Here is an 18,786-nt window from a genome sequence, read left to right on the forward strand (position 1 = left end):
GAGGTGCTGCCACAGCCTCATCAAATTTCTAGGAAACAGCAGCCATTGGTGTCTTGGGTTGTGGTGTGAATAAACACCAAGAGGTTAACAAGCGCGGACGCATTAAGCCTGGTTTAGAGCGAGGCTGATTCATATCAGCACAGGAGAACCTGGGTGGGTGCAGATGTGACCTCTGTCTTCTGCTTTTGCAAAATTCCCTAAACAGAGACCATATCAAAAGGTCAAACCACATGAATCATATTTCTTTTTTTTTATTATTATTTCAAAGCTTACAACTGGATCTTACTTTCAATCAATGGCTGTTTTCTCACTGTGAGGACCATTATCATAGTCCAATAACAATCAGCTTCGGTCAATGATCTCGGTCTGCACAATCAGAGTCCTTCTTCGAACAGACTCAATCTTTCCAGGCTGCTGCACAGCCCAAAGTCCAGCATGTGGTTTCTGTAGTCTCCAAGAGTGGATCCAACATTTTCATAGCAAGGAAGTTGAGCTACACTCATGCAAATCCACCCCTCCTCCTCCTCTCACATGGTTGAGGTGTTCATATAAAAGTTCCAGGGGTTGTGAATGGGCTCTATGGAAATGGGCATCATCACTGCATGACAAGGAAAAATGCAGCCTTCCCTTCCTGCTTTGACCTGGGGCCTGCTTGCAAACACTACTACCGCCAGGGAACTGTCATATAATGATGCACAAACACATTACCATCAAGCTAAACTCAGCTCAGCTGATTCCCCATAACCACTTTAATTTGCATAGATGCACATTTTACATTTATTAGAAAAATAAATTTATTTGTTAATTAAATAACCCTAATTGTGTGAAGGTTGAGTGCTGTTTGTAAAGTCTGTCCTTGTATGTCAACAGCAGAACTTGACTTATTTTGCGGTTGGGGGTGGATGAGGGCCCAGGAAAAAGAAGACCGGAACCACTGATGTGCTCTCATTTCAGCAGTAATGCTTCAGTGACCTTTGTGTCACGACAAAAGTCTCTGCGAGTCCAATAGAGTCACCTTATCAACAAGGCCAGTGTTGCACCGATACCAGCAAATCCAGCAAAGGCCATGAGCGTGTTCCTCACAGTGGACTCTGGGTCTGCAACTCGAAAGAACTCAACAAAGCCATCCTGCAAAGGCACAATTAAAAAACACATTAGGCTGAGCTCTGAGGGTGACACACACGGTCAAAGGCGTGTGTCCACTGGACACGTAGGCTTCATTGCACAATGACAGAGGTTATGCAATCAGTACATTTTTTTTTCTGCATCCTGTCTTTCAGCCATGAGTCGTAACTCACCCAGGAGTTGTTTTTCACCAGCCAGTCCCGCTGGTCAGACAGCAGGTACGTGGAGATTTCCTGCCCCACCAGCTCCACACAGTTCTCCCTGCCTTTCTCCTTCAGGTACTGAGACACCACGGCCCCGAAGGCCACCAGGCTGGCGATGCGACCCCAGTTGGTACTTCCGTCTGCAAAGAGGCTTTTGGCTACAGCGCTGACAAAACTCGCATCACTCCCTCTGTCATCCAGAGACAGTTTGTTGATCATACCTATAAAAAAAAAAAAAAGGAGGGTCATAAATCTAGCTTGTTTGTACATTTCAGGTCACATTCCATTCACATTAGCTCAGTTTACAACTTACTTCCGTTGAAATGAGCTTAAAGTGGCTAACTGCTGATTTGAATATAATGTAAGAATTGTTTCCTCGTATGTTTTGTTAATAAAAGAGCTGCTGCTGGACAAAACAGCAGCTCGGGACGTGGTTTAGTTTAAGGGGAGCTGACAGCAGCCTTTAGCCGGAGCAGCTAGCGGCCATGAAGCAGCTGTCTTTGTATTAAATCCTGGTTACCTACCGTTGTATGCGTATCTGTGTTTCTCCAAAACGCCATCCACAACCCTTTTCATTGTCGATAGTGCTTTGCTTTCATTCCACCGAGATTTTGAAAGTCCGGTAAAGTCTCTCAAGAAACGGCTAATGAGTTGCCTCGTGTCGTTCTCCAACACTTCATACCCTGCTGGACAACTGGAGACGTCGATTTCGCTGTCCGACTGCAGCTCCGGGGTACACGGCAGCGAGCCGTCGTCCATGTCGCTACTGTCCCCCCGAAGGTTTTTCGTTGTATAGCTATTTGTTGAGTTCACTCCCAGGAGCTTGGGTCGCTTCGGTGTATCGCTGGACCCGACATTCCCGTTGTGAGAGTCTAAAGAAGCGCCCACAGCAATTTGCGGGGAGGAATCTCCTGAGCCGTAGTGCATGGGTCCCTCCACGACTCCATTTTGATGAAGCATAAAGCTCATGACTCCGGTGGTAACGTTCAACGCGGTCCGCTTCGTCGGAATGATATTCATTTGGATTATTAGCGTGAAATTTCCTCTTCTTTGTTTAAGTAGAAAGTAGTAAAATAGAGAATTGCTGCTAGCCTATCTGAAACAAAAAGCTAGCCTTGTCCTGACGATTTACTCAGTCTCCATTGCTGGGTCGGAATGAACGGAAATGAAGCGCTGAGGAACTGTTTTGTGGCTGTGATGACGTGAGTACGTTTACATACGTAAACGTCCTGCGTCACCACGATGTAACCCACTTCCTGAAACAAACGTCCTTCCAAACTGTTTTATTGTTTATAAGGCTAAGTTAGTTTTAAAGTAAAAAAAAAAAACTCCAGTGAATAAAAAGAAAAATGAAGAGTCGCGATGATTCTGAAGCTGAAAATGTGAAGTTGGCGTATCGATCAGTGTGATTAATCTGCGTGTAATTTTTGTATTTTTCCATGACATCAATAATGAAGCTATGTAGGCTGAAGTAGAATTATCGGAAACACTCCGAACATTACTCATAATAATAACGACAGTAACAAAAATGACAAAAACATACAATATGTATATTAACAACAATACGCCAGTCACCGTTTCTGATATTAAATTTATATTATTATTATTATTATTATTAGTATTAGTATTAGTATTATTTATTTATTTATTTATTTATTTATTTATTTAGCCTTTTTAGAAATAGAAATAGAAATAGAAATAGAAATAGAAAAAAAAACTACCCTGGCTGTAGACTGTAATTTATTTACTGCAGTAAATTACACAACCAGGCCATATGAGTCATCACTGACATTTACAGCCACCCTGTCCTGCACGTAAGCTCATATAACCTTTATGTTATCAATGAAGAATGTATTGACAAATTTCCTTAAGTTTAAACGCAGCAGGCTTTTGTCATCACAGCCTGTGAGACATTTTGTGTGAATTTCCCTTGGGGATGAATAAAGTATCTATCTATTTTAACCTGCGGTTCCTCCCTACATAAATAAAATGTTCCAGCTTTTTTTTTTTTTTTTTTTTTCTGAGAAATATCTGGGCAAAGCCAGAACGTTCTGTTCTCTACAGCCTGCCACTTGTTAGAATGATTGTGCCTCCCCCTAGTGGTCAGGGAGAGGTTGTACTGCCTATCAGCACCCCCACTGTTTACCCACAAGGGTCATGCATTTACATTCAAACTTTCTCTTGTGTCTCAGCATGTTGTCCCCCCAAAAACACATCTACAGTGCATCAAAGTAACAAGAGCAGAAAGGTGAAATCAACTGCAAACACGTCAATCTTATTAATGTAAAAGTTTATTTCAAATACTGACAAAAATCCTCATCTACTCCCACACAACTGAAACATTCCAAGTACTCCTGTACTTTCTGAAGTCTTAAAATCATTCCTGTGTTCTCCAGTCATCCTCTTTATCATGTAAACCCTTATTTTTTTCTTGGAAGCAAGGGTGCCTCTGATTTCCCTGCAGTTACCTTGAGCCAGGATGAAACATACTAATAATGCAATAAGAAAACACAAGAAAAAAAAAAGAAACATTTACTTGCAAAACAAGAAAACGGATAAGGTAAAAGCAGCACAAAAGTACTTCAGAGCACACAGCCTGTCATCTCTTTATACATTCTGGCACGTGTTTATCATAGCTGAACGAGAGACACCCTATGTGTTGGGTTTGAAACATACCCCGCTATTTCCTCTCGATGAACTGCTCCGTGCAAGGCCAAACATCAAGTAGCATTCAAGAACTCCTGTCCACCACTGTTTCATAGAACGTGTTGTAGCTTATTCACCCGTTTTCTTTTAGCGATCTTTATTTCTCACAGCTGGAAACTGCAGGCTGATCCTAAATGGTCAGTTCATGCCAGTCAGAGTGGCACAAAGCGTTCCAGACTTTCGTTTTAAGCTCTGGTCAACCAAAAGCTGGATCAACTTCAACAATGCACCATTAAAATTTAGTGGGAGAATTTACAGTGAGGTTTACCACAGTCTCAACTGAGTGGACTTTGCCACCGGAGCTATAGGACTCTGACAGAGAGATACTTGGGGAGAGGAGTCGGACTGGTAGAATCAAGAGGACAGGTGTTCTTTACAGGGTATCTTCTCTTAGATTTGTCTTTGACTGAATCAGCAGCATTTACACATATTTTCATATGATACAGATTCACATAGCCTCTGCAATTCACTAAGATAGAGCAGAAGTAGTGTTAAACTGAAAGGAGAGAGGAACCATTGAATCAGAAAATAGCTCAGGCTATGAAAGAGTGAAAAGCAGGTGGGAGACAACACAAAAATCCCTTCCTGTTGAAGTCTATTTACAATGGCTGGAACAGAGAAAAGCAGTGCATTCATACAACACCAGAACGAGCACATACGTACAGGTCAGTCCTCTTTCACCCACTGCACATTTGACACATTTTAAAGACTCAATGAAAAACAAGTGAGGTTGAGAATGTGATGGTACATGCACCCTATGACCTAGCCTACATGGTGGAGTGTGCGTTTGTGAAGGTTCCCTGAAGCAGTAATATACAAGGAGGCGGATTCTCAGCGAGCGCCGGCGTCCAGTTCAGATTCTTGAATGTGTGAACGCATTCAAAGTCTGCAGGTTTGGTGATCGCACCTTTCACCTCTTTCCCCACATTAACAGGTGGGACGAGAGCACAGAGCGCTGGCTCACACTTTGCCCCCTCACCATGTGCTATAAAATCTCTCTCTGCTTTGCCAAGTGTTGGAGTGAGCGTATCCTGCAGGCACACGGTGTCCCACTTTAAGCCTGCCATGACGATCTGGAGAGCTGGGCTGACACCTGTGGTTATCAGGTTGCCTGCTGTTTACCCTCTGACACCCCTGAGATCAAAGATCAGTCTGTGTAGTGTGTCAGCTTTGGGAAGAAAAGTGTCGTTCTACGGGGCGCTGGTAGTAGAAGTAGGGCTATACTCCAGCTAAGAGTTTAGGGAAGGAAAGTTGTAGCAATCCTTTCACATAAGTTAGTGTTTCACAATGTGAAATGCCAAACAGGGCAAGATGTGGAGGGAACCACTACGGCTGACTGTGATTCTGAAAGTGTTAAAACAACCTCTGCCAAAAAAAGAGAAAGCCACGTTGTTTTTAAGCTTGAACAAGCCGCTAGAATAACTCTGGTCGGTCCCAAATGTTTGAAAGCGATTTGCATTGCGTGTGCCATCGTGGGACACAACTCTGAAGGCTGCGACTGTGGTTACTTTTGCCTTTTTCAGTGGGACTTTTGGGATCTAATGTAGCAGTTGTGTCAAAACGCGAGTTCATGCATGACACTGAAATGGTAGCGTTTAGCCGCCTGGATCTGTGCTTCAAAGAAGACGGAAAGTAAGATGTCTGGATGGTGCTCGCTTCACTTTTCATACCTCCACGAGATCCGAGCACGACGTGGGCACGACCAGCTCGGGCTGCTGTCGGCCTTATCGCATCACAACGAGAGCCGGACGATTAGATGGTAACAGTCACATCGGAAAGACGAGCGTCCCCGCCGTCTCTGAGCCTGATAGCTGCAGTGTGAAACTTGGCTCAGTTGGTAAAGCACAGAATTTCCAAGCCAGAAATCCCAGGATGTAATCCCAAATGAGTCGATTTAGCACTACCATTTCTCTCAGGCATGTTAGCTGGGCTGGTCGTCAAAGCGCCAAGCTTATCATGAATTACATGCTTGTTTGAGTATTATTTACAGAAGCATATACTCTATGCAGGGTGCTTCAATCCCCACAAATCTTTTAGGCTCATAGTAAACACACATCTTAATGCAACTCAACAACAACCAAACTAAGACTGAACTCAGAGATTGGCAGGGTTCCCAGCCATTAAAAATAATACAAGGATATACTCAGCTGGCTCTTGCCCTGGGCCCCTAACTGGAGCGTGTGTACATGGATTGTCAGGACAGCAAACAGGAAAGGAGGGAAGGAAGTGCGACTGTGGATGTTTCAGGGCTTCGTGTGTTTGTTTTGATACCTCCTACCACTAAGCAGACGTCCCACTCCCGTTAAAAAACATGTTCAGTTTCTCTTTTGTTACATGTTACAATCATGCAGCATATTTAGAGAGAACAGGAGCAAAGGGAGTCAAGAAATAAAGCAACATGAGCAGAGAGAGGGGAAAAAAAGGCGTTTCAAAGCCCTGTTTGGCTGAGCTGCAGCAGGTGATCTCCGGTTTGTTCGACGAAAAGTTACCAAAGGATGAGATGAAAGGATGCCGCCATTCACTTCCCCCATTTCCCAATATGGTGTCAGCGAATGCTAAAGAACCCTTAAGCTAGGCAGCTGCCCCTCACAGATTTGGTATGCAAGCAATTATTTACATACATCTTCTAACCCCTCCCGCCAAAGCCAGCCACCAGCATAGATAAGGAACATAAAAATCAAACACCGCGCTGCGATCATGGTTCCTAACTCCCTTACACACATTATTTTGGTGTCATTTAGGATGCAAAAAAAGAACAAAGCATACTACAGACTACAAAGTGCATTAACTCACCCCATCCAACCCCTGCCCGATGACACACACCTACTGTGATGCATCTTGGAACACCGAAAACCAAGACATAAGGGAGGCGGTAGAGCAGAGTGCGCTGAGGGGGCAGAGCTGTGCGTGGTGGGAAGGCAGAGAAGGCTGCGACCTCAAGGGCCGCCTAGACCTCCATCCCTCCCACCCCGCCCCACCCACATACAAGCAAATGGAGTTTTAACTTATACAACTCTGCCCGACATGTTAAAGCCAGTGGTGCCTGGGGATGAAAAAGGAGAGGGGAGGGAGTGGACATATTGGGGACATGGGTGAGGAGGAGGAGGAGGAGGAGGAGGAGGAGGGACGTTTGCCGGGAGCCCCAGGGGGGTGAAGGTGCTTCTGGGATGGTGGAGGCTAGCCGGCTAGCTTGCTTGTCACCAAGGAGGACTTCCTCTGGGGCAGGTCCTGCGGCGTGGGGATGTGGTCGCCAGTCACCAGGTTCTTGTCGGGCCCCGCCACAGGAAGCTGCTTGTTCTTCATCTTGGCCTTGGCCATGTTGTAGTCGCCCGAGTCGAAGTACTTTTGCTGTGTGACAAAAGAGATGAGAGATGCTCACAGCGGCTCGCTGGTTCAGTTCAGCAGAGAAAACGAGCTGTGGTTTTCATTCCAGACAACATGGAGTTCACACATAAGGTCTGTCAAGTGTCAGGTATGCACTGAAAGAGTCCCTGCAAATGTCCCTCCTGCTCACACTGCTGCTGTGGAGGAACCTTCCTCATGCAATCCTACTGAATGCACAGACGGAGTTCAGCTGCAGCTCATGTGAGTGCTCTGACTGAGGCTCATCACATGCTTCTCCTGCCAGCCTCGCTGGTCTGCGGCACCTCCAACCAATCACTTCCTGTTCTGCCTCCTTCCAAAACACGACGCCAATCAGATAATCAACATGTTTACTCAAGTTTGCAAAAGCAGTATCTCCCTTCATGCCACTTCTGAAAACAGATTTTTATCGTCAGCCTTTTATTTCTCCTTCATGTTTGTGTTAAACACACACTGAACATGTACGTTCTTCTTTTTTCTGTTTTTTTTTCCCTTTCCTTCCACTTGTACTCTGGTTTTTATGAGTCCTATATAAATAAACTTCATCATTAATATAAAGATGAGAAGAACACATGAGCCAGCAGACGGCTTCATACAGCCACTATAAATGTTTTAAAGAACTGTGACATGTGGTCTCTCCTGCTTTCTTCGACATTTGTCCACAGCGGCCATTATGGGATCGCACAGCAATGGAAAGTCCTACGTGCACCAAGGCACAACATGCACGAGTACAGTATGCACAAAATACCACAGAGGAGATGGCACATGGTTTGCCACAGGGAGCAAACTGTGCTGTTTGTCTCCACATCTCTTAAAATGGAAGGATCTAATGGAAGGATCAAGCGGAATATTACATTGTACATATTCATTTGCCAAATAAATAAATAGAAAAATAAAGGACTCTCAGATTCTCCAACTTTTCATGTCATCAGTCTCTGATGATTTCATTCAGGGAGTTATTTCGTGATTAACTACTGCAGTTTACTTTTTGGCTTTGCTCTCAGCCTGCCTCAGCTACACCTACTCCGAGTCAGTGATTTCCCAGAATGACTTTCAACAATCTCCAGAGGTGGAAGTTCTCTGTAACATATACATTACGAGTAGGTGGAGAGAGCAACAGACGAGCACAGAGAGAGGAGGGGGAGCGATGCCTTCGTGTGCTCTGCCCTGCTGTTCAAATTACAAATAAAAATAATCTGTTGGACAGGCTGTTGTGTTTCACAGGCCACCAACGTGGCTGCGCTGCTTTCTGGTCTGCTGAGGTTCAGTCGGTGGAGAAATTATTTTTCTCTCTGCCTCAATGGATTGAGCCCCACAGACTTGCTGAATAGACTACAAAATGGCAGCTTCAGATAGAAGCCCTCGCTCTTTGGTTGTGAGGGACACATGACGCTAAGCTAAGCTAAAACATGTCAGCATGATGTCTCCATGAGGTCAGTTATCGTCACAATTAAGAAAAATAAAAGACAATTTATAGAAAATGAGAAAATGAACATTAAGTATGTCACAAGCCGTCACTGCTTCACGGTAGTTTTTCAGTGATGTGTTGGGGCTTGATCACAGTACAAAAACCTGCAGGTCCAGACAGCTGAAACACTTTTTCAGCTTCATTTAGGATTCACACTAAACGCAGCACGTCATGTGTGATCAGGTAGGGATTCAAGCGTTCGCTGACAGAAACGTGTCTCCTCACTCTTTTCATTTGCGAGCATCTTATGCACAAACCCCGGTCACGTACCCCTTTCTGTAGTCTCTTCATCAGGAAGTCTGAGCCGCCGGGCTTCTGGCCCAGGCCGGGGTACTTGGCCTTCAGTTTGGCCTCCTCTGCTTTCACCGGGTTTGCATTCTTCTCCTGGGAGTCCTGCGGAGACAAGAAGAGCACATAAACAGTCTTGCTTTGCTGAAAACAGGGCCTCTTCGACGGGTCAGCTGATACAGCTTCAGGAAGGTTTGGGCTCCACTGGAACAGCTGTTTATGTGACAGGCACTCATTTATGGTCATCCTAGAATTCCAAAAATGTTGCTGCTACACAAACACCTAAATTCCTGCAGTAAAGTCTGCTGTGGTAAACAGGGTCATTTCACCCTTCAAAAATATGAGAAGCGCTCTTGAAAGCCTCTGCTGCAAACAGGGCTAGAAACTCTGACAATGACTGGTGGGAACTGAAGATACTTCATGATGAGTGTGAGTCACAGCGTGAATGTTCTTCTATTACAGTCTCTCATATAACCATCATGCCAGAGAGGAAATAACTCAAGAAGAGGACAAAGCGTGGTGCAAACAGAGATCTAAAAATGATGTCTAAATCATTTTAAGGAGCTTACACTGATAACAACTGACGCTCTCTTCAGGAAGTACGAGGAGAAGAACCAAACAGCGGCATGCACGGATCTGTTGGAGCCAAAACTAGTCCATGAAGAATGAACTCTGACCATTACGAGTCAATACAAGCCCTCCTAAGCAAGTCGTCTTAAGTTAAAGTATCACTATGAAGCAATAAAGTACTCCACGTTAGACACAATTTATGCTTACAATTATCCTGAAACTTGCCTTTAAGCACGATAAGATAAACGGCTAAATCACAAGTCCTGACATGCTGTTATTTTCAGTTAATGTGGGCTTAACAAACCTAGTTTCCTGCTTCTTGTGGGGGTCACGCTTTGGCTGCCATAAATAACAGTATTATATTGCATATTATGATTCCCTGTTTTATGTTAATGTGGATTCATTGGTTATGTGGTTATGTGTTTTTTTTTAGAAAAATTCTGGGAATTGAGGTCAAGACACAATAACTTGACACAACACTTCCTGGCTCTTATGACACAGTGGGGCTAAAGAAGCTTGGGATTGCAATTTGTTTAGACAATGCAACATTTGTGCTGTTGCCTCTGACGAACACTGGCCAAACTGGTCAAGTACCCGTCTTTCAACTCCCTCCCTAGCAAACGAGGCAAGTAATTTAGGTCACAGGGGCACACCTTGTTTGTGTACAAAGCGTGAATCAGGTGTTTTGGCTGCATGTTGAAACCAGACATGGAAAACAGTGCATGTGAAGTGCACGTAGGCCTAAAGCGGACAAACTCCAAAAGGCCCTTTATGCACTCCCTGCACATATACCTGCTGCAGACCTACTTCCACTATGCAGACAAGATCAGGCACTCAGCCTGCAAAGCTTGCTGGGGCAGGGATAAAATGTGACTCAGGACACAGAAGCCGATGAACAGATTCCCTCAGGAGGAGGGGGGACGTGTGCTGATTCACTTGGGTCCATGACGAGAAATTTATGAGCTACTATATTCAGCACCAATGCAGAGAAACTGCAGGATCCAACAACACGCTCTTTGTGCGCCCTCCAGATCAGAGTTAAACTGTGATGTGCAGAAACTGAAATCCCCTCAGGCAGCTTCAAAGTTTCACCAAACATTTCTTCCACACTATTTGACCTGATAGATTTAATGTACTGCTCGTTCCAGTGCCGCGTGGACAATGTATCGCACTTTAATGGGTGAAAGATTATTCAATAGGACAGTTAAATCAAACTGATTTTACTTTAGATGTCGAAAGCATCGTATTACACACAAATCTTCATTGTACGTTTGGTATCTTTACAAACGTGTTGTTGACACAAAAATAAAGCTGTGTGGGTTAAAGCAGTGCTATGATTTGGGTTTGTCAAACACAGTCTGAGAAGTAAACAGGGTTAATTTAAAACTTCTTATCTGCTGTGTAGCTAATCAGGCACATGTAAGGCCTTAATCAATTATCATTATACTGTATTCTGGATGTTTTAAACATTAACAATTTAAATTCTGTACCATCAAAACAAACCAAATGCTTTCTCCATAAACTCTTCCTGAGGTACAACAATGGCTCCAGTTTGCCTTTGAATCCCTGTACATGCCAGTGTGATGGCAACCAAACCTCATGACGTGTTTATGGACATATAATAGATAAGGTTGTTTATACCTTATCAAATATCAACACACCAAAGCAGCAGAAACAAACTGCGGCCCTTCTGGGCTGAGAAAAACAAACCACGCTGGGTGCATATTCTGACCCACACTGAAGTCAGCAGATGTTAGATAAAGCATTGATCCAAGTGTTCAACTACGTGCACATCGCTGCTGTTGTTGAAGCACTGTATGGAAATGCGGAAGCACTGTCACACTGCAGTTGTTGTCACTGTCAGGAGAATCGGGAATATCAGCTGTTTGTTGTTTTATGCACGTGTTTTCACAGCTTCGGAGTCTCATGAGTGAGATCGACAAGTTATGTCTTTGCTGGGGGACTGTCAGTCCTCCACTGCACGCTTTGAGACCCTCCAGGACAGACCAATGAGGCCCGAGCTGCTGTGGACTCAGCAGCCAATGACACAACGCAAGGGACAAAACAAAGTGACACACTGGCAAGGTGCTCTGTAATGTGGGACAGCCACTATAAGGCACATTTCAGCGTACCGAAGAGCTTATCATAGCCGTCCGTGTCTTCCAGGAGTGCTCCCCTGCCTTGGTGCAGCGCTGAGCGTACACACTTCACTTGTGCTAGCTGATGTTAGCCACTTCTAGCTAGCATGCTCCGTGGTTAGCCAACAACATCAAGACAGCAGTCAGAAACCCACCTGTTTTTCGTCCTCGTAGTCCACCTGAGTGTCCGAGTCCAGGTTTTCTGACGACATTGCGTGCGTGTGATAGACAAGCGAGTGTCACGTTCGCCAGACAATTCAGAGAGATGATTTTACGGAGTATCGTTTGATGTACCTGTACTGAATCTAATCCTCCTTTTCTGGACACGACTGCTCCCCAACAAAAATGGCGTAACGAGATGTGACATCATCAACGGGGGAGGAGGGGGCGTCCTTCCCTGTGATTGACATATACAGTAACCAATAGACGAGCAGTAATAGTCCGCATACAGCCAATGGGGTGCCATTAACAGCGCTGCTCTTTGTGATTGACAGCGCGTCTTCCAATGATTGTACAAAATGGAGACTGGGGGCGATGCGGGGGCCGCACTGCATCAACACAAAGCACCTGAACAACACAAAAGACATGTTTGATGCAACACGTTGGCTTTTAATGCAATACACTCTGTGTTATATTGACGCATAAATACACCAAAACTAGTTTAACAACACGATAGGCCGCAATCTGTATCATGATTAGTTTTTCCTTAGCAGTTGGTTGCTATTCTTCCTGCTCTATGATTGGCTAACTTGTTGAGCGTGTTGTTGCCAGTCAATCTAACAATTAGCGGGAATAGCTGAGTAACGTTAGCTAACACCTAGCTTGCTTCCAGATCTAAAAAAAAAAAAACTTGTTTCGTTTTGGTAAAATACTATTTGATTGGTGTCACGTAAGTACGTGCTTATTATCAACAGGTTAGATTAGGAACAATAGGAAGCGACAGCTCGGTCTTAGTGTGGCAGAAGCTGTTTTAGCTAGCAGGTGTAACAGGATGATTAACGTCAGCTAACACGTCAACCTGCTAGTTGTAATATAATGGTACTAAAGCAGTCTTGTAAGTTGCTTCACATCATTTGTCTCTGTCCTTTGCAGCTTTATTTTGTGATCTCATTAATGCAATGGCATGTGCAGTGTTACAACAAGTGAGAACTTCACAGGTAAATTTGCTCTTGATTGATTAGCAAGCTAATGTGACAGTTATAAGTGGTTAGCTTCAACGCAAGTACACAGTTAATACAGTTTCATTTTATCTGTGCTGTCAAGTTTTCCCCTGTTTCTAACCACAGCATTACTTATTTTGATTAGATTAAGTTCATTTACTTATGTATTGTCTTTTTGGGGTGCGTGTAAACTTTAGTATTTCCATTTTTTGCTTCCTTTCACATCAGAGCTCAGTCTGCTTCATCTGTTTCACTCATGTAGGACACTCAGCTGCTGCCGAATCAGGTCCTCTCAGAGCAGCAGTCCCTGGTCGTTATGAAGAAACTTCTGGCCATCGCAGTGTCTGGCATCACGTACCTCCGCGGGCTTTTCCCCGAGAAAGCCTACGGGAGCAAATATGTTGAAGGTTAGCTTACACGTGGAAACTTATTTGACCTCACAGTGGCGATCAAGGTCCATTTACCATTTGGAAATATTCACAAAGAAGATTCTTACCTCGTTTTTGTTTCTTCTGACAGATCAGAAAGTGATGATCCTTCGAGAAGAGCGCAGCTGTCCTGGTGCAAGTCAGATCGTTCAGTGGTAAATAACAAAGTCTTAACTCTTTGACCAGTGTCAGCACTTTGATGGTGTATTTCCTTTTTTTACATGATTGGACATAATTCTTATTGAAAGTGAGACTTTGTCTAAGAAAAACATGAATTGTGATTTGATGACCAACCATCAAGAACATTCATTGTTCATATCAGTCAACTAAAAGAGTAAAGGAATGCAAGGTAACTATTAAAACACGCTGTGTGTATTCATGTTTTACTGTGATGGCATGAGTCCTAAAACCTTTATGAACACCTGCTAGTACAATGTCAAGTAACACATTTTTAAAAACACAAAAAGAAGATGTTTCAGCCATCCAAAGTTTTGTTAGGATGTTTTTTCTGTTTTTCTTTTTTGATTCTTCTATGAATTATGGGTGAAGCTGTTTGTGTTTTATACCTCCAGCCACAGTTTACAGTATATCATCTATCATATCATGTCATATCGTATCATGTCACATGAAATACACTCGCACCCAAATATCAGAGCAGTTATCGTTATAACCTTGTTAATCTGTGTTTTTAACTTCTTCCAGGTTGCAGGGCTGCTTTGATGCCATCCAGAAGAAGTATGTAAGTCATATTAAAGCTTTGCATCGGTCAGAAGATTTATTGTATGAGTCATTATGAATTATACAACATAAATTAACATTAACTAGCAAAGTCAGTCCTTATTCACATTTTCGTGTCTTATATGGTCAAATGTGTTTTTCCCCACCAGCTGAGGGCAGTTCTTATGTCTGTGAGTATTCTGTTCATCTTTGACTTCTCATGTGTTTTGAGCGGATGTTGTGCAGCATTTGGTCTTTTCTATGAAGTAAATATTCATGGTGCTGGTGTTTTGTCTGTCTGGCTGTGTTTTAGATCTACACTGACCCAGAGAACCCCCAGGTAACGTGCAGATTGTCCTCTTGGCATTGTTGATTTTTAACAAAGCTAAGATGCTGTCCAGATAACCAGCTTTGATATGATCATCTCATACACAACACCTGCCTTGTCTTTCAGAAAGTGACTGAGTTTTACCAGTTCAGGATCCAGTACACTGTAAAAGGAGCGCTGATGGACTTTGAGAGGTAGAATTTTTTAAATTTGAAGATGATGATAAATTCACAAGACACTGAACAAACCTCAATATGAATAAACCTAAATATGTTTTACCAGTCGCCACAGTGGTTACCTGGCAGGTGGCTCAAAGAGTCACATTTAAGCAGCTGACGGTTTGTGGTCCTTTCTGATCAGCAGCAACAACAACAAGACGTCGATGTCATGTGGCAACACCAAGAAGGCGAGCGTCCTGTTGGTGAGGAAGCTGTACACTCTGATGCAGAACCTGGGTCCTCTGCCGGACAGCGTGTGCCTCAACATGAGGCTGGCTTACTATGACGATGGTAACACACACACACACACACACACACACACTGGCTTTTACAGTCATGTTAAAACATTAAGGTTTTGAGTTTACACTCAGCAGGCCCGACCACGAGGACATACAGACTTTCCTCTTTTTTTTGTTTGTTCATGAAATCAGACATAAAGTTTGGCAGGATGAGAAAGTGTGTGTCCAGGTTTGAGATTTGTCAGCCTTGAGAATTTACAGACGTGCTCTTGCGTTCAGGTTTTTGTTTGTCTGTCTCCCTGTCGGTCTGTATGTTCGTCTGTTTTCCAGTCACTCCTCAGAGCTACCAGCCTCCAGGCTTCAAGGAGGCTGACGGTGACACGGTGGAGTTTGAGAGGGAGCCGGTCAAACTGACCATGGGAGAGGTGGTCACTCCCTTCCACACTCTGAAGATGGACATGACCACAGAGAGGCAGAGACTGGAGCAGGTGAATGAGAGGAAGCATGAGACAGTGGGACAGACACTGAACGTTAAATCTCACCTGAAGTAGCAGCAGGACGTTGTAAAAGCTTTTATAGGTGCTCTGTTAAATATGTTAGAGCTCGTTAAGTAAATGTATTTACTGTCTTTAGGGGCCAGCTTGTTGGCCTTTGTGTCCCCGTCAGCAAGGGTCACTGCAGTCAGCACGTCTCGTCTCTGCTTTCTGATTGACAGCTGTGCTTGTTTGAAAATGTCTGCAGGTGGAGGAGAATGTTCATGTGACGGAGAAGTGGGTTCTGAACATACAGGAGGAGGGCGTCCTGTCGCAGGTCAGCACACAGACAACTCAGACACAAAGCGATCAAATAGTCATGAAACAATGATCCAGGCAGATTCGGGAACCCATCAAAAATAATATGCTTTACTGTGGCTGCAATAACATACAGGTGCAGGACTATGCAAGCACTCGTAGAACTGGAATTGCAACCAATAACTACTATTTTCCTCACGAAAATGCAGAGTGTTGAACAGCTTTGTTATTGACATCTGAATTGGGAAATGCCTAAATATTGCACATGCGGGTGAGACGACAGACCAGTGTGTGTTGTCATAAGCAGCTGGCTGCTGTGGTCAGTGTGTTGACACTGTGCGACCAGGTGTTCAGATCACATCTTTTAATCTTTAGAGTCGTGTGATTGAAGACGGGGAGAAGCCTGACGACGAGAACACACACTTGGACAACACTGGTAAATCCTCCTGCTGTTTCAATTCAACTGTGTACACAATAACGTCACCAGGGTTCAGTTTAGCCTTGTTTGCCTTCAGAATGTCTCCAGAGTGCAGAAAGTTACTGCAGGTGTTCAGGAGGTGAAAACATTTTAAAGGTTTTCTTTCTTAAGCGTGTTAAACATCACTGTAAGCTGGTAGACTTAGTAACCTGAGCGTTACCATGACCGTGCCATAAAGTCTGTTAGCTGAAGGTAATCCTCAAAGTCTTTGAATGTTGTTGTAACACGGCAATTTTCTTGAAAAACATTCTGTTCAGATCCTCATTATCCACAAAGAATCATTCAGACGTAAGCGAAGCTATGTGAACATCACCATCTGTTGTCTTTATGAACTCCAGAGGTCCAGAGGAGCTCTCACGAGAAGATCAGCAGTCGTGAGGACGTCTCAGAGGTAGGTGTGACATCAACTCCACTGACGTCAGGACATCACGAGCACATCAAACACAGGAAATAAGGTCAAGGTTCCTCAGCACAGAGCAAAATTTACACTAATCCTTTTAGCTTGATTCACTGTTTGCCTGTCAAGTGAAAACTGGTGATGACGAATTAAAACATAAGAGAAAAACTCTTTTTAATCAACAAGGAAATGTGTCTCATGGAAGGAAGTGGAACATATTAAAAAGAGAGAAAAGGGGGAACAATGCTTTTGTTAAAACACTGAATGCGTTCAACAACAAATGCGTTTAAGGTTTAACTCTTGATGTACGACTTTCAACACAAGGCGACGCCGGTTCTTTTAAATTTGAGAGTTCAAAGGGTCAGAAAAGCAGAGCGTTTCTGTGTAAACACGAAGCAAAAGGCCTCTTTGAGCGCACTTCATTTTCAGCGGTGTTACGGACCATCTGTCCGCTCTCAGATGGACACTCTGCTGAAGAGGACCTCTGACACAGAGGGTGGCCTGAAGAGGACCAGAAGTGGACGGATCATCGGGTCCACTACGGTCAGTCCGCCACTCAAAACCCAGCAGACAGCAGTTCACTGTGCACTGTTACAGCTAGAAGACCTGAGACATTTACCTCTGTGATGAGCTCTGATAATTAACCAGTCAGCAGAATTTATGATTGATTGATTGATTGATTGATTGATGATTGATTTATTCATGTGAATTATCAGAAATCATTAAAGAAATTAAAAACAAAGAGAAGCTCATTAGCGTGTGTGTGTGTGTGTGTGTGTGTGTGTGTGTGTGTGTGTGTGTGTGGACAGGAGACAACTGTGACTATAAACAACAAGCCGGCAGCTCAGACAGACAAAATGGTGAGGAACTCGTCCTTACAGCGATCATAAACTCTGAACCTAATTTAATATGAATGGGTTTATATGAATATGAAGTTAGAAAAACAGCAAATAACAGAACGTTTGTAGCTCTACATGTTTGGATCTGCAGCATGTCTTCATTCAGCATGCAGCGTTTGTATTCTTACATTCCCTCTGCTGTTTTCAGGTTTGTCAGTATAACATCCCTAACAGCCAGGAGAAGGCGCCCGCCTCCGCGCCGCAGAAGAAACGCAAATTCAGCGAGCCCAAAGAGCTCTTCTGACGTCACGCTCCACCGCGAGCAGCAGCTGTGACGATCTTCACTCACGTTTTTTAAATCTGAAGTCGCTCTTTTCAAGGAACTTCTGCTCCTTTCAGCATCGATTTTGGGTTTGTGAGATAACTTTTGTTCGCTTCACAGTTTATCTGAATGCAGTGCAAATTTAAAATGTGAACAGTTTACGTATTTGACGACAGAATAGTGAACAGATGTATTCATCAACACAGTGTTTAGGTTGGCTTTGATTGTTCTCCTGTTGCCATTCTCGGTTATTTGTTTCCGCAGCAGATTTCAGACTTGAATAAAGTACAAAAAAGCATCCAGTGTCATCCGGTGTCGCAGTTTATTTTACTTTATATGTTTTAAAGTACTTGAAGGAGCGACTCCATGAAGGTTTAATTAGTTAGAAGTTCGGAAGAAAATATTTCCTCAGTTATTTTTTAACTTGTATTTGGACTTATTCAGGCAGACACACGCTTTCTGTGTTGTCATCAGGATTATTTTTGATCATACATGTATGCACAGGCTTTGGTTGTGTTTCTGCTCGCAAACAACCTTTTCCTATGAAATACGAAGCGAAAAGTAGTTGACATGTGAGGTCATTTTACTGATGACCTAATGGATGACAGAAGAAGAAGAAATGTGATCTGGAATAAAGTGAGTTGATTGATAAGGCCTTGCAGTAGCAGCTGCTTCCATCAGCATGAACGCTGTCAGACACACGTGTGTCTTCGTGGTTTGTCATCTTCTACAGATTTCACAGTTTCTGCCTCCTCTCAGTAAAAACCTCCCGCTCGACGCCGGGAAAAGACAATTCTACTGGGCCTCCCTCCTGAAAAACAAACCTCCATCTTTGAATAGACCCTGAAATGCCACAATTTGCATGTGAGGTGCCTTAAATGAAGCTGTTAAGTGAAAGTGGATTATATCTGTACACAGTGACCTTTGGGCCCAGATAAGGGCCCATCAGCAGCCTCCCGCCCGGCAAGCTGTGTGTTTTTAATCTCCTATTGTTTTTCCCAGAGAGAG

At 43.7% G+C, this 18,786-nt stretch overlaps 3 protein-coding genes across 3 annotated transcripts; 1 reads left to right on the forward strand and 2 right to left on the reverse strand.

Annotated features, from left to right (window-relative positions):
* Nucleotides 1-235: 235 nt before the first annotated feature.
* Nucleotides 236-2,489, reverse strand: mcl1b (MCL1 apoptosis regulator, BCL2 family member b). The gene is made up of 3 exons (XM_076737066.1): nt 1,853-2,489; nt 1,299-1,549; nt 236-1,128 (listed from the first exon to the last, which is right to left on the reverse strand). The coding sequence occupies exons 1-3, from the start codon at nt 2,346-2,348 to the stop codon at nt 1,012-1,014; spliced, it is 864 nt and encodes a 287-aa protein (XP_076593181.1). The 5' UTR covers nt 2,349-2,489; the 3' UTR covers nt 236-1,011.
* Nucleotides 2,490-3,601: 1,112 nt separating this feature from the next.
* On the reverse strand, nt 3,602-12,208 carry ensab (endosulfine alpha b). The gene is made up of 3 exons (XM_076737064.1): nt 12,017-12,208; nt 9,136-9,258; nt 3,602-7,382 (listed from the first exon to the last, which is right to left on the reverse strand). Exons 1-3 carry the CDS (start codon nt 12,071-12,073, stop codon nt 7,212-7,214), a joined length of 351 nt encoding a protein of 116 aa, XP_076593179.1. The 5' UTR covers nt 12,074-12,208; the 3' UTR covers nt 3,602-7,211.
* A 434-nt stretch (nt 12,209-12,642) lies between these two features.
* On the forward strand, nt 12,643-17,959 carry hormad1 (HORMA domain containing 1). The gene is made up of 15 exons (XM_076737930.1): nt 12,643-12,750; nt 12,954-13,018; nt 13,284-13,428; nt 13,541-13,604; nt 14,152-14,188; nt 14,337-14,357; nt 14,480-14,506; nt 14,621-14,688; nt 14,855-15,003; nt 15,282-15,439; nt 15,693-15,761; nt 16,118-16,178; nt 16,559-16,611; nt 17,077-17,160; nt 17,665-17,959. The coding sequence occupies exons 2-15, from the start codon at nt 12,980-12,982 to the stop codon at nt 17,758-17,760; spliced, it is 1,071 nt and encodes a 356-aa protein (XP_076594045.1). The 5' UTR covers nt 12,643-12,750; nt 12,954-12,979; the 3' UTR covers nt 17,761-17,959.
* Nucleotides 17,960-18,786: the final 827 nt, after the last annotated feature.

Source organism: Chaetodon auriga, chromosome 8, assembly GCF_051107435.1.
Source record: "Chaetodon auriga isolate fChaAug3 chromosome 8, fChaAug3.hap1, whole genome shotgun sequence".
Classification (NCBI taxonomy): Eukaryota; Metazoa; Chordata; class Actinopteri; order Chaetodontiformes; family Chaetodontidae; genus Chaetodon; species Chaetodon auriga.